Source organism: Sphaeramia orbicularis, chromosome 3 (assembly GCF_902148855.1).
Source record: "Sphaeramia orbicularis chromosome 3, fSphaOr1.1, whole genome shotgun sequence".
Classification (NCBI taxonomy): domain Eukaryota; kingdom Metazoa; phylum Chordata; class Actinopteri; order Kurtiformes; family Apogonidae; genus Sphaeramia; species Sphaeramia orbicularis.
In genome coordinates this window covers 27,388,750-27,405,070 of record NC_043959.1, presented here as the reverse complement: position 1 = coordinate 27,405,070, position 16,321 = coordinate 27,388,750, and the positions used below count along the sequence as shown (strand labels likewise).

The 16,321-nt window shown below is 37.4% G+C and overlaps 1 protein-coding gene across 1 annotated transcript in view; it reads left to right on the top strand.

The window, feature by feature from the left end:
- vstm2b (V-set and transmembrane domain containing 2B) overlaps positions 1-7,835 on the top strand; it is a 176,236-nt gene extending 168,401 nt beyond the window's left edge. The window contains exon 5 of the mRNA XM_030126931.1: positions 6,703-7,835. Coding sequence (XP_029982791.1) covers positions 6,703-6,791 — 89 coding nt within the window. The 3' untranslated portion in view covers positions 6,792-7,835. The remainder of the gene's footprint in view (positions 1-6,702) is intronic.
- Positions 7,836-16,321: the final 8,486 nt, after the last annotated feature.

Sequence of the window (16,321 nt, the reverse complement as noted above, 5' to 3'; positions counted from 1 at the left end):
TTCTACACTGCAAATGAGTTAATTGCGTTTAAATTTTTAATCAGATTCATCATGATGGTGGATTAACCTGCGGTAACGTGTTAATTTTGACGGCCCTAATAATAATAATAATAATAATAATTTGTACAGCGGTTTTCATTGTACTTATAAGAACTTACAGGATAAAAGCAAAATATAAAACAGTACAATTTTTTAAAAAATGTTGAAAAAAAATGTAACAGTGATATACAACACAGTCATATGTGAAAACAGACCCACATGTCAGACACATTGCACATCTATCACACAGTTCTAACATGGATATTTTTCTATACTGATTTTTTTTCTCCCCGCCTTCGCCCATTGGTAGCTGGGATAGGCTCCACCCCCAACCGCCGACCCTCTCAAGGATTAAGCGGTTCAGAAAATGATTTTTTTTTTTTCAGAATCAGTTTATTTGTCATTTGCAGAAAAACTGCATTGGAAAATGAATTGCAAGAGCTCAGCATAAATATACATAAAAGACAGTAGAAGGTGAAAAAAAAACAACAAAAAAAAACTTTATCCGCACAAGCTGCATCTTACAAAATATCTCTGTCCACAGACGCAAAATGTCTCCAAACTGGTCCAAACGCTCAGACAAACCATAGTTATTGTTGTCCAACCTGTGGACACCGTGGATAATAGTGGACGTAGCAGACACAGACGCTTTAATCCACAGGTGTCAAACATGCGGCCCGGGGGCCAAATCCGGCCCGCCAAAGGGTCCAGTGTGGCCCTTGGGATAAATGTGTGAAATGCAAGGATTACACAAAGATATTAACAATCCTTTTAGTTCTGGCATAATATTGTAAAAATTACACTTATTTTTTCAGTTTGTTCATGTTATTCACATCTTTTGAAAGGATAGTTTGTAGACGTAAACCTTCTCATCATGTAAATTTACTTTTTCGCTCTAAAACATAAAGAAAAGTTTGGAGTTGACATTATTTATATATTATGTTATTATTTTACTAGTTCGGCCCACTTCAGATCAAATTTAGCTGAATGTGTCCCCTGAGCTAAAATGAGTTTGACACCCCTGCTTTAATCTGTTATGAAGCTGAAGCAGCAACAAGTTCAGCTATAAAGTTGCGTTTCCTGTGTTGGTTGTAGTTGTGGAAGTGTATTCTTTACATGATGTGGATTTGTCCCAGAGGTGTCGGTGCTGACCTCCATCTACTGCAGGTCGTACACTTGTTTATACACCTGGATTTGATGTTTCAGGTGCAGCTTTATCACACAAAGGCATAATAGACATGAGCAAAATGGGGTGAGACACCTTCAGTTTCTAATCTCTGTTTTCCCTGAACACACAGATACACATCGAGTCTACAATCTATACTTTGGAAAACATTAATAATGTCTCTTTTTGTGACCAGACACTGTTTATGCGGATACGAGGCTCAAACGTAGATAAACATTTCAATTTTGCCAGATATCTGCATTAGTATGGATGGGGTATAAAAACTATGGTCATGTTGTAGAAGGGCTTTCCATAGAGATCAGGAATGTGACAAAATATCCATATGTATATATATCTTTTTTCCCTATGCTTTACACTTTGCCACACAATTTTTGGGTATGAACATGTGTATACGCTTACATGCACATAAGTCTATAGGGGAATATTTACATGTCATGTTGTATTTCATATGTATGTGTGTATACATTTGTATTTACTTTTTTTTTTTTCTCGTTTGTGATATTTTGTACCTATGTTTAAGTGTAAGTTTGCTTTGTACAAAGTCTGTTACATTCGTCCATGGGGATATGTGGCTTGTTTTGTGTTCTTTGTTGTTGTTGCTGTTGTTTGTGTGTATGTTCAGTTTTTCCTATTTAGATTTTTTTTTTTTTTTTTGCAATATTGCTGTAAAAAACTCAATAAAAAATAACCTTGGAAAAAATATAAAAATGGCGAACGATCACGATATTTAATCTTATGATGGATTATCGATACGCTCTCGCCACGTATTGTGTTTTTTAAAATTACTATTCTTAAAATATAGCCGCTATAAACTTCTTTAATTGTTCCTCCTTAGTGAGACCAGTCACCATTTTACATGTCCTCCAGGGGGCGTTCTTCATACGAGTGGCTGAAAACTGGACCAAAGTTATAGAAGAAGAAAAAAGTAACTACAGCAGCAGGGGTTGGGGAGGAGTCATCACGAGCTTGAGATCCGTGACCGTTAAAACAGACCAGTTCACTGGCAGTTGTACAGTCTTGAGCCGGGAAGATCCTCATAAAACTATACTTTAGTTCAGTGGTTCCCAACCTTTTTTGGCTCATGACCCCATTTTAACATCACAAATTTCTGCTGACCCCAAACATTCAAAATGGAGACTTTTTTTTTGCTAAAATTAATTGGTTTTTGATCAAAGTTTGCTAAACTATGTTGCAAATAAACATTAATTTTTAGATGACATTTAGTCTATATAATGTATATTATTATGGACGGAGGCAGAAAAGCCAGGTGTAGATTACTGCACAAAGTGAGAATTTTATTTTCCTTGGTCAGGATATGTACAGTCAGTCCAGCTTGGATTTACAAGGCTGACAATTAATACTGAACAAACAATAACTCAAACTATGAATTATGAAAGAGCTGCAGCATCTGAAACTGACCACAATGAACATTTGAAAGATAAACAGTACCACAGTGCTTCAGTTTCAGCTTCACAGTTTGTCATGTCTTTTATGGATTGGGATTGTCTCTGTCAACTCACCATATATTTTTTATTAGTAAGTTTTTGGGTTTTTTTTTTAATCAATTATTAGAAATTTCAGGCGACCACATTTGAATTCCAGGTGACCCCATGTGGGGTCCAGACCCTAAGGTTGAAAAACACTGTTTTAGCTGCTTTTTCGGAGGCATCTTTCACTAGTGTTCACTCCACAGATCGACAAACTCACAACACACTGAGTGAAATGAGAGGTGTGTGTGTGTGTGTGGGGGGGGGGGGGGGGGGGGCACTACTAACTAGGGGAGACCAGGGATAGTTGTAACATGGGTTAGTTGTAACACTCTCGATTTCTCCAATCAGGAACAAGTTACAAATCACCTGATACACTCTACACATGCTCAGTTTAGACCTTGTCCCACATGGGAAAAAGTAGCAGCCTGTCTCACACAGAAAAAAATGTATAGGGAAAAACAAATTTTGAGGTAAGAAAGTTTTTTTTTTTTTTGCTTAACTTATCTTTGTTATGGCATCACTTGGTTTACAGTTACATTAATCCAACTTAAATCATGTGTATGTGTGTCTATGTAGATAGTATTCATGCAGGTTGTCAGTGCTAATGTTTTAGTTGTTAGCTGTAAGGTAAGCTAGTTCGTGACTACAGGGGTCTGGGTTAGTTGGAACAAAAATGAAAAATGGTACAACCTACCCCAACCAACATTTGAAATGTGCATGTGCATTTTTTAATTGAATTTCAGTATGCCCAGGGGTTGGAAGCGAAAGACTGACCGGGGGGTGCCTCTCAGCATTTTGGAGAGGGCCTCAAATGATGTGAAGATGCAGGGAAAGTCAGTAAGAGCAGTGGCAAAACTGTACGGCATAGGCCATGGCACTCTATACAGATTTATAAAGAAAGAAAGAAACTAGAACAGAAGGGATCCAGTGAGCTTCCACGTTGGCGTGAAAAACGTGATTGGCACTCACACACACACACACACACACACACACTAATGTTCATGGTGCACATTATTCTGCACATTTAGTTCAGTTTTATCACGTTAAATAGGCTAGAAAGGTAAGTAGTTAATGGGAAATACATGGCTCAAACACATCCACACATGCACACAAACACACACACACACACACACACTCACTAATGTTCCTGGTGCACATTTGCACAGTTCAGTTTTGGTATGTTAAAATACCTGGAACTAAAATGATTCACAGTAAAAAGCGTGATTGACACACACACACACACACACACACACACACACACACACACACACACACACACAAGTTATGTTAAACAGGAATGAAAGTGTTCAATAAAAAGCTTTCAAAATCAAGTTTTTGTTGTAATACTTACTTAATAATGTTACATATCACCCCAGAGTGTGTTACAACTAACCCATACGATGGGGTGGATTGTAACATTTCTGTCCTTGTGTTTGAGACTAAACCATGCCTTTTCTGTCAGTGTTGCAGATGTAACACCTCTGCTGTTTTATAGCAGATGCTTGTAACTTGTTTGTGTCACATTTTGAACACACTGACTTAAAAGAACTCCAAGATACAGACAAAAATGTCAAAACTGTTACAACTATCCCCGGTCTCCCCTACTAAATGGCTGGCTTATAGGAAAATGCAAACAGACTTTTTTATTGACCGCTTGTGGGTAAAAACAATCGTAAATTTTGTTTTATCTTTGCATCCCCTGGGACTCATTTGACTCATTTGATCTTTGTTTTATTTTATGCATCTAGGACACAGGGGTAGATGAAACACTGCAAACATGCACAGTCATGTCATCATAAACAAACTGATATATCGTAGATTATTAAGAGCAATATATTGATAATCGCAGTATTGCCATATTGAGATATTATCATGAGCTATGTATTGTGTATCGTGAGGTACCCTGAGATTCCCAGCCCTAATAGAGACGTGTCGGACCCCCCAGGTTTAATGAATTAGCCCTGAAAAGCTGTACTCGATCCTCACCATTAAGTGAATCCTGTCCATTTTCAGCTTTAACATGATCAGGCTGCATTTATTTATTTATTTTCAGTCCTATCCTTTACAGTAATAACACACACAGTCAGACCACCGGACCAGTGGTCACATTGTCGTTATCTAGCCTGAAGTGCATGAAAAAACATAAACCACAGAGGCATCACCAACTGGAATAATCATCCCATGATATCGATCAGCCTAATAAAAAATAAACCGTCCTTTGGGAGGAATGTGCAGAGGCATTTATCGGCAGATAATAGAGTAGGAGGTTTGATTCAATACTGATGTTTCACTGCATATGAGCTGTATAATTTTCATTCATTTAATCAACATCTGCGTATAGATTTATAATTAATCTTCCACCCAACGGCATTGACGTCTGCGTTTATGTGTATCATGTGTGCATTGTATGTACGGTGTGGACGCAGATTAGATCAGCTGATTGGTATTCAGATGATGGGAATCTGTTTTTATATAAACAAAGAAGCAAAAATAATCACAGGCTTCTAGAAAAAGCAAAGTAGAGGAGTTTCAATTCAATATGAATATAAAGTGGTGTTTGATGGACAGCTGAAAGAACTATATGGATGGATGGACAGCAGTTATTTTATTTATTTATTTATTTATTTATTTATTTATTTAAGGGCTTCATGGTCTGGCATCAGCTGTATCTACTGTATGTGTCAAACGCTCCATGTGTCAAACAGTCTATGGACCAGAGGTGGTTCTTCTCGTCTCTGGTTTGAGTCTTTTAGAATCTCCAAAGTGCAGGAGCATAGTCTTTAAACTGAAAACCTGCTTTTCCAAGATGATATTTGTTTCAGGAGGTTTTTTGATATTACTCTTTTTCTTAGGTATTTTTTCACAGCATTATTATTATTATTTCTTTTTTTTTTTTTTACAATATTACTCATTTTATTCTCTTATTTTATTATATTCATGGCATAAATTCCTATTAAATATTGCTGAATAAGTACAGATCACTACTTATTCCATGCTACTCACTTTATATATGTAATTAATTATGATTTTATATTGTATTATATTATATTTAAATACTTTTCATAATTCCGTAGAATTTTTTTCACCTTTTTTGTGTCTAGTGATTAAATCTAGTTGTTTTTGTTTTTTTTATTTTACTGTGTTCATTTTTATGTTTTTTTTTGTACTTATTTATTTATTTATACTCTCTTATCATGTACTTGTGTTCTGTGTAATTATTGTCTTATCCACCATCTGTAAAGTACTTTAAACCTGGACCTGGACAGGGTGATAACACACTGATGATGATTATCATCACATACTTTTATGTTATTTTGTATTTCAGTACCTTTTTGATAGCATATCTTGATCATTTTCCTTGGAAGTTTGTGTTTTGGATTGTCAACAACACAAATTATTTATGTTTTTTTTTTCTTTTCACTAGAGGTAGACCAATATATTGGGCCGATATATGGATTTTTATTTATCTAATCTATTAGACATGTTTGTGTTATTTATGTTTTTGTTTGTTCAAAAGGAATAATATTTGAGCATTGAGACCTGATGTATTAAATATGACACAAAATTGAAATTCATACATGGAAATTGATATTTGAAAAAAATAATAATAATAATAAATATTGGGGTTGTTCAGAAGGAGCAATAAAGACTCCAGTTTCAGACAGCTGGAATTTTCTGTCAATGATTGAATGGTTCAAGCTTTACAGGGTTAATGTTTTTCTTTGTTATGGATGTTCTACCTGTAGATTTCTGAAATGATCTAATAACAAAAACAGAAATATGCAAATGCTCATCTGGGTCTTAAAATTAGGACTTTATGTGGCTTTAAACAGAATGATTTGCAGTGATAATTACGGATTATTGTTTCATCTGTTCCTGCCTTTAACTGCAGTGATCTATATGAGTAAAGTCTGACTGATAAACCACATGTCCGCTGTTATAACCCTCCTCTTCTTCTGTTCTTCCATGCTTTTCCGTCTCTTCCAGGTTGCAGTGTAATGAGCACCATGGACCCCCTCCTCTGCATCACCCTCCTGTTCCTGCATAAGCTAATCCCCTTCCTGTTGGCCCACTGAACAGACTTCAACCAAAATTATGTCAACCTGCAATGCTCTCACTTTCTAAAAACCAAAACCAAACAGCAGTCAGTGCCCACCAAGGGAGAAAAAAAAAAGGGTCACATTAAAATACGGTAGATGTACGTCGTTGCAACACATCACTGAGGGGGAGTGAAAGCAATGCAACAAATGGATGCAGAGGATACGAGGCGGATGGGACTTAAAGGAGGAGAGGGACGCTCCACGGACTTTCAAGGACTGAATCGGAGACGTGAACTATGCGACTGTTGACGGAGAGGAGGAAAATGTGCTTATAGTGAATGATGGGAGCATCACTACTGATCCACATACAGCCTATACACAGGCGTGGCCACATGAAGCGCTGCCTCTACTTTGCATAGCACTTGCTTCACGCATGGCCCTCCTCAAATGCTCCACTGACATCATTTATTTTCATTATTGTCGTTGGTTTCTTTTGCAGCATTTCCACTGTGAATTCTGTTCATCTGACGACACGCAAATTACACTTCACCGTTGAGTCCTTCGGTCGGGCCTCATCTGTTACAGTCTGGAAGATACGTGATCTCGGTGTTTTCTGTTTCGTTCTCGCTTTGGAAGGGGGCGTATGATCAGCATGACCTGTCGATCATTAATATTGTTTTCTTAGCTATGCCATGCATCTTCATTATACAGAGCTACCATGTATTCAGACAGTGTGTTAGTCTATTGTAAATTCTGTCCACCCCCATCCTACACACAGACACACACACACACACGCACACACACACACACACAAACACATAAACACTTACTTTTGTCCTCATTGCTGTGTTTCATAATGTAAACAACAAATGATAAGCTGATATATTTTGATTAAGATAAGGCACACCTTACCATTGTTGTTGTTAATCACCTCCAATAATGTTTATTTTTATTAAATCTATGGTGATCAAAGTGAGACATTTCATTTCTATGAGACAAAATGATTTATTGGTATCTTGCCAGCTGCAGTTCAGATGAAGGTTTATTGTTTTTGTAATAAAAAGGTAGATTTCAAAAGGATTTTTATGGCTTTCTGTCTCCTTCGATGCTTGTTTGAAACAAGACAAAGCAATACACAGGAAATGACTCGCATTAATCTTCATTATGGCACAAAAAGTGGGCGCTGGCTTCACGTCCGTGGAGACGCCGTCGACACGAAGCTACAATCTGCTCCTGCAACTTTCCGAGGTTTGCCCAGATTTATGTCAGATTTTATGTAAATGAAGATGAACCGTGATATTTTCGTTGACTCTTAAGATCTACTGACATTTAATTTTACTCGTGAATTTTTTATGGCGAACCAACCTTTTTTTGTGTGTATTGAATGCTCTACCTGTAGATTTATGAAACAATCTGACCAATATGGGTCTAAAACATCCAAAGGTTTCTCTCCATTTCTGCACATAATATCACAATTCAACAAACTCCACTGAGCTGAAGTCTAACGCCCCCTTCAGGACACAACAGAAGTTTGGACACACCTCACTCAGTGTTTTTTGTTTGTTTTCAGCCCATTGTACATGTAAATTAACACTGAATACAGCAAAAATTAAAGAGCACATATTGAATTATGTCTTAAACACCTGACACCCCTGCTTTAATATAACCACCTTTTTCTTTGACGACAGCTTTGCACACTCTTGTCATTCTTTTAAGGTGGATTGGTACCAGTTATCCAAGGAAAGCTGAAGCTGAGTGAACTGTTCAATAACCAGTCGATACATGCCCCTACCCTCACCTGTGGTCACAAGCTGTGGGTGGTGACCAAAGTAAGATCTCATAGATACAAATGGCAGAGATGGGTTTTCTCCAGTGTTGATCGGCTCTGCCTCAGAGATTGGTTGAGGAGTTTTTATTTTATTTATTTATTTATTTATTTTTTATCAAGGTTCTGTTTTATTTTCAATTTTCAAATGTATACCAAGAAACATTCAACTTGAACATGAAACTGTTGTACCCAGTTCCTATCCAGCTGCCCCCCACCCACTCCAAGTACTGGACCTTCATGAAGTTTAAACCCCCTTTGAATATATGTACAGACATATATATGTAATAAATATGCCTAATATATGTGTACATACATATTAGGGGTGTAATGATACAGAAAAAAATCAGTTTGGTACGTTTTTAGTACAGGGGTCTTCTGTTCGATACCTTTTCGGTACAGTGAAGGACACCAGTGAAAGGGGGGTACTGAAGAGTGCGCTCCATATCTATGGAAAACTGAAAGTGAAACTTATCTAATTAATCAATCAATCTTTATTTATATATCACTTTTCATACAGTGAAATGTAGCATATGGTGCTTTACCACACTTTGAACAACCGACCCAGCTTCTGTGCCTCTATTATACTGTCTGTTGTCATGTTTACCCTTCCTTATCAGCCCCCAGCCTCAGAATAAAGTGTTTTTTTTTTTTTTTTTTTTTTTTTATATATGTATATAATGTATATAGTGGAATGTATTTGTTTGTTACACCTCCATATTGTATTGAAGGCCCCAAACCAAAACGGTTCAGTAGTTTCAGTACAAATGAGTACACCGTTACACCCCTAATATATATATATACAGGGTGGGGAAGCAAAATTTACAATATTTTGAGGCAGGGATTGAAAGACAGTGTATGACCAATTAGTTTATTGAAAGTCATGAGAATTTATTTGCCACAAGAAAACTGACATAATAGAAAATGTTTTTATTCTATGTGTCCTCCTTCTTTCTCAATATCTGCCTTCACACGCTTCCTGAAACTTGCGCAAGTGTTCCTCAAATATTCGGGTGACAGCTTCTCCCATTCTTCTTTAATAGTATCTTCCAGACTTTCTCATAATAGTTTTGCTCATAGTCATTCTCTTCTTTACATTATAAACAGTCTTTATGGACACTCCAACTATTTTTGAAATCTCCTTTGGTGTGACGAGTGCATTCAGCAAATCACACACTCTTTGACGTTTGCTTTCCTGATTACTCATATGGGCAAAAGTTTCTGAAAAAGTATGGATAATAGTGTTAGGTATGATTATGACATCAATATATGTTTGGTTTCAAAACAATTGACGTAGTGCCTGCTGAGAAAAAACAACTAAATGCTCATTGTAAATTTTGCTTCCCCACCCTGTACATATATATATATATATATATATATATATATATAGATAGATAGATAGATAGATAGATAGATAGATAGATAGATAGATAGATAGATAGATAGATAGATAGATAGATAGATAGATAGATGTGCATATTTGTGAGTTAACATACACATAAATAAATAAAATAAATAAATAAATAAGGGGAAAGAAAATTAAAAATAAATGAATTAAAACATAAATAAGTAAAAAGCTACACAGATATTGGAATTACATAGATATGTTGGTTGCTACCATACCTTCTACAAAGCTGCTAATTGGCTGCCAAGTGCCATAGAACTTCCTGGTGGAACCCCTAATGGCATATGTAATTTTTTCTAGGTGAATATGAGGCGTAACCTCTCTGATCCAGGTTGAGGAGTTTGACTGAACAGAAGAAGCCATGACTCTTTCAAGTCCAGAGGAATCAGCTAGGGTGGTTCAGTGATCTGGTCATGATGCCTCCCTGGAGAGGTTTTTCAGGGATGTCCAACCCAGGAGGAGACCCCAGGGATGACCCAGGACACGCTGGAGGGATAATGACTCAACTGGCCTTTAAATGAGAGGGAAGTCTGGGCTTCTATGCGGCAACCAGGACTCAGACGAAAGAAGATGGATGGAAATAAAGTAGAATATATTTGAGATTCTTCATTCTAGTCACCTTTTGCTTCAGTGACAGGTTTGCACACTCTTGGTACTCTCACAGACTCATAATGTAGTCACCTAGAAAGGTTTCTACTGTGTGCCTTCTCAAGAAGTATTCTGTGTAATTCCTTGCCTTCCAGATGTGCTTGAGGCATTTAGGATGTGAATATGCACAGTTTAGTCAAGCTCAACTAACAGGGTTCCTACAGGTTTCTACACATTAATTTTAAAGGAGTGATACTTTGCTTTTCTTAAAAATGGAATTCTGCATTTTCAAACATTCCCCTGTGGTCTACATAAACTGTAAATGCTATGCTTGGGTCTGAATTCTTCATTCATTCATCTCCGCAGGTCCATCTTCAACCCTATTTGTGAGTAACGACACCAGAACGGTTCTTTTGAGCGCTGGCCCTTTAAATGCACATGAGCCACTTCACACCCCATTGAATTTACTGTGTAAGATTTAGAAGGAGTTTAGGAAGATCAAGTAAGATTTTTATGTTTCATCTATATTATAAAAGCCAAGTGGCTTCTCTCTCTGTGTATGTGTGTGTGTGTGTGTGTGTGTGTGTGTGTGTGTGTGTGTGTGTGTGTGTGTGTGTGTGTGTAGGTGTGTGTGTGTGTGTGTGTGCGTGCGGGGATTCATAAAAAATCTGGAAAGAGCTGACTACTGTAATTTAGCATACTTATGTATTTTTGGTCAAGGAACAGACTAGCGAAAACAGCAAGTTGATAGGACCAATATTTTGGGAGATATTAGTAATTTTGGAATACAATAGTCTTCCAATCACATTGTTATGGCCAAAACGCTTTGGCGGTGACTGCTGGACAAATGCGGTACAGCACGCACATATACACAACAGCATAAAAACTACCACATCTAGAACCTGTGGATTCCCACAGGTCAACGTGCTAGTTAAAGGAGAGATATTTAGCTTTTTTTAAATGGAATTATGCATTTTAAAACATTTCCCTGTGGTCTACATAAACTGTATAAACTGGGTCTGAATTCTTCTTTAATTCAACTCCACAGGTCCATCTTCAACCCTATTTCTGAGTAGGTCATTTTGAGTGTTGGCCCTTTAAATGCAAATGAGCCACTTCATGCCCCGCCCCCTCCAGGTTGTTGGCTGTGCTGCTCTGTCCCGTTCAACCAACAACTGAACATTTTAGGTAATCAGCTCAAAGTTTGGACATATTTTCAGTTTTTACAGGGTGGGGAAGCAAAATTTACAATGAGCATTTAGTTGTTTTTTCTCAGCAGGCACTACATCAATTGTTTTGAAACCAAACATATATTGATGTCATAATCATACCTAACACTATTATCCATACCTTTTCAGAAACTTTTGCCCATATGAGTAATCAGGAAAGCAAACGTCAAAGAGTGTGTGATTTGCTGAATGCACTCGTCACACCAAAGGAGATTTCAAAAATAGTTGGAGTGTCCATAAAGACTGTTTATAATGGAAAGAAGAGAATGACTATGAGCAAAACTATTACGAGAAAGTCTGGAAGATACTATTAAAGAAGAATGGGAGAAGTTGTCACCCGAATATTTGAGGAACACTTGCGCAAGTTTCAGGAAGTGTGTGAAGGCAGTTATTGAGAAAGAAGGAGGACACATAGAATAAAAACATTTTCTATTATGTCAATTTTCTTGTGGCAAATAAATTCTCATGACTTTCAATAAACTAATTGGTCATACACTGTCTTTCAATCCCTGCCTCAAAATATTGTAAATTTTGCTTCCCCACCCTGTACTACAACTGCTGATGCTGATAAATAATTATGTCCTACTTTGAGAAATGTTCGTCTGAAGTTTTGACCTTATATATGCAAATGTTGTGATGCAACTAGTTATAAAACATAACAAATCAAGCAGGAATTAAAACAGGTTGTAGAAATCCACTTGATTTTGGCCAAAAATGAATATGAAGATAGCTTTGCAGCACCTGGAGGGTTCAAATTCAAACTTTATGAACTATTAGGGTCCAAATACACAAATAAATGAACCAAAGACTAATATAAGTGGGTTTGAAAAATATTAGTATTTAACCTTCTGACTTTTGTATTGATTTATGATTTATAACTATTCCTTTATATTTTGGACATCTTTCTGTGGGCTTTGGATTACTTAAATGTGAAAAGACAGATAGATTTGCTTAGACAACACAGTGGTCGTAAATAGAAAACTTGAATATGCTAGTGGAGTGCAACATGGAGAGCAGGGTGTTGATGAATCCATGGCCTTGAAAGTGTGGTGGCATGCAGAGAAGTGTGATGGTGGTGACACTTTTGATGATTTATGCAAAATTCAAGGCACATTGAACCAGCATGGTTACCACAGCGTTCTGCAGCGACACCCCATCCATCTGGTCCATTACTGTTGTCAAAGCTAAAGCTGGGAACTTTGAAGAATCGAAATAATGCAACATAATCAGGCTTGTTTAACACTTTTTGTTTTGTCTCCTACATAGTTCCATATGTGTTCTTTCATAGTTTGGACATTTTCACTATTTATCTACAATATATACACACCAGTGGCGGCTGCTCATCTTTCAGACAGGGGAAGCTCATTGTCGGCTTACATAAAAAAAAAAACCCAAAAAAGTCAAGTTATTTAAACATACATTCGGCCCTCTGTTCCTTTTTAAGAAAATGCTCAGTGACCTTATCGTACCAAGTAAGCGTCTTTTCCAGGGACTGGACCAGTGTCCTCTGAATGTCCAGCAGAGCTGGGCTGCTTAGATTGCCTTGGCCCATTGTGTTGTGGGTGTAAGACTTCAGCCTTTTTAAACTACAGATGCTCCTTTCACTCTGACCTAGCCGACAGTTTGATTGATTTAACTATCTACAAAACGATATTAAACTCGAACAAGACATGATTAAATTATGTAACTGAAACAAGAAAATGCTGAAATTATGTTAAATTGAAACAAGGAAGTACAATGAGTGTGTTTTATTTACAGTGCAAGAAATGAACGAGTAATTTCGTAGTGGTTTCTCTCTTGATTTCACAGCAGAATGCGCGACGGTATTAAACTGAACTGTGTCAGTGAAGGAGGAGATCTGAAAATAGCTGTCAATCAAACGGGATTCAGCCTTTCGACCGATCCTCCAATCAGCACGTGGGATTCTGGCGTCCAGCCCAGCCGAGCTCCTCCCACAGCTCCATTCACCCCCAGAGACGCCTGGCGTCCGGGGGCGGGACAACATCGTGGCATTTATCCAATTACCGTCCAGTTTTGAGGCAATGAAAAAAACTGTTCCACTCAGTCCCATTGAAGCCCAGAGACGCCTGCAGTCTATGGACAAATGCACTGAGCAGAGATGGAGGAGAAAACAGCACAATGGGAATGGATGAGAAGTGAACAACATCGAGTCCGCTGGTTTGTGATAAAGCTGATTCTGAACGAACTAGTCTGTGAGATGAACATGTTCTAACACATTTGTAGTCAATGAAATGTCAACACAACCGTACATAACCATTTGATTTTCGTAATTTTAGGGGAAGCCGGGCTTCCCTTGCAGTCTATGAGAAATCGCCACTGATACACACAATAATACAGAACAACTATTGAATGAGAAGGTGTCTGAAGAGAAGGTCCTGTGTCTCACCGATCTACATTATATGATTCCTAAATAATGTTAGTTTACAGTTTTCACATTCCCTTTTCCTAAAGTTCCTTAACCCTTAAAGACTTAGAACTATTTTTGTGGTGAATCCCAAATTAATTGTTTTAAACATATAACCTTTCCTAAGTGATTTATCACCATTTATTATAAAATTTTGCATTTTTCAGTGTTAATTTACTGATCATAGATAATACCTTAAAGGTTATTATATCAAATCAGAGAAAATTGAAGGAAAAGTGACTTTTTCATCATAATGTATCATTAACTGAACTTAAAGCAGCGTATGACTTTCGTTGCAATTTTTTTTCAAATTTGTAAAACCCCAGTGATATCCTAATTATCATGAATCTATTAGTCCTTCCATGCTTACGCAGCTGGATCACTTCCTCACAGTGAACTTCAAAGATGACTCCATCATATACACAGTCCGCTTCTTTACGTAAGAAACCGAAAAGTCACTTCGGCCTTTTTGGAAATTTTGACACGAACTGCACTGTCAGAAGCGGAAGCGATTTCTGACAGATTCAGCAAGAAAACGACCCAGATCAACAACATATGCAAGTTGGGTTTTTTTTGTTTGTTTTTTGTTTTTTAATACCATATTTGAGTCAAAATCAGCTAAGGTGTAATAAAGTGTCACACTTGGGTCAGAAATTAGAATTCTTCTGTCATTTATTTCACAAGTATTTTATGAAAGTTCAACCTATGAACAAGGTTAATCCACTATAGAAAATATAGTTTTATACCCACTTCTACAAAAAAAAAAAATCAATTTTTTTCAGTAGTGAAAAAAATCCTCCCCCCATTTGTACGTTATTGTTTGACGGACATAAACCACTTTTTTCCGACTTATCTCTTCTCTGCGTGCTTTCTGTAGATTAGAATCACTTCCCAAAAATAGGTTTTATGATCCTGAAGGAATAAAAACATGATGCTGGGACATGGAGTGGTTTTTTAGGGATATTTGCAGTCTTTCTATAAAGTGCATCTACAGGTCGTGTACACATGGTCCACATTCTATCACAGTACAGCCAGCAACAGGCTTCATTCCAGGCTTAGCTAGTGAAAAAAGATAGTATATAATCAACTCTACCAAATTTGTATTAAAAAGAACACACAACACACATCAGAATGACAAACAGTATTTCTGAGCTACACTTGCGCCGTGTTATGTTTGACGGACATGGCCTCTCAGTCTATCTATAAGGTTACCGTGTCAAACCTGGGAAAAACAACTACAAAACACTAGTTTTTTATTGGACAGCCTTAATAATGGCATCATTAGAGTGAATTTGATGTCACTCCACTGCCTTATGGCTCTTTAAAACGTCATATTTTACAGCGCTCTGTGTCACTTTTGACAGCGTGAAAAGCGGTGTTTTCTTGTATTATTTTCATCTCCACCCTCTGGCTTTCACAGCCACTAAAGTTGAACTCTGATCAGCCAATAAGTCAAGAGAACAGACAGACCACAGCAGTTCACAGCTGATCTGCTTTGCTGCTGACTGCATCTATGTCTGACCTGCTCTGAGGAAAAACCTGTGGATGCGCACGGCTGCTGTTTTCATTCATATTTACACACAGACTCACCATATGAAAGGATGACTGACACCACTGGGACAGCCTCAAACATTTAATGGACAAAAGATTAACATAGTTTAATGCCCGAATACAGCTGTCAATCATCAAGAGAGAGACAGACAGACACAGACAGACAGACACAGACAGACACAGACAGACAGAGAATTTCTTGAATAAATTTGGTGATGATTGATCACCAGATTTGTTCAAGAAATTGTCTGTCTGCTTGTGTCTGTCTGTCTCTCTCTCAACGATTGACAGCTGTATTCGGACATGAAGGTACGTTCAGCTTTTTCCTCTATAATGTGCACCTGTGGGGAGGAAAACTTATAATGCATACAGCATCCATAAAAGTGGGGTTTTTATGTTGATTTCAGGAGAGGTGAAAGTGGGCATGACTACAGATGTGCATCCACAGGTTTTTCCTCAGAGCAGGTCAGACATAGATGCAGTCAGCAGCAAAGCAGATCAGCTGTGAACTGCTGTGGTCTGTCTGTTCTCTTGACTTATTGA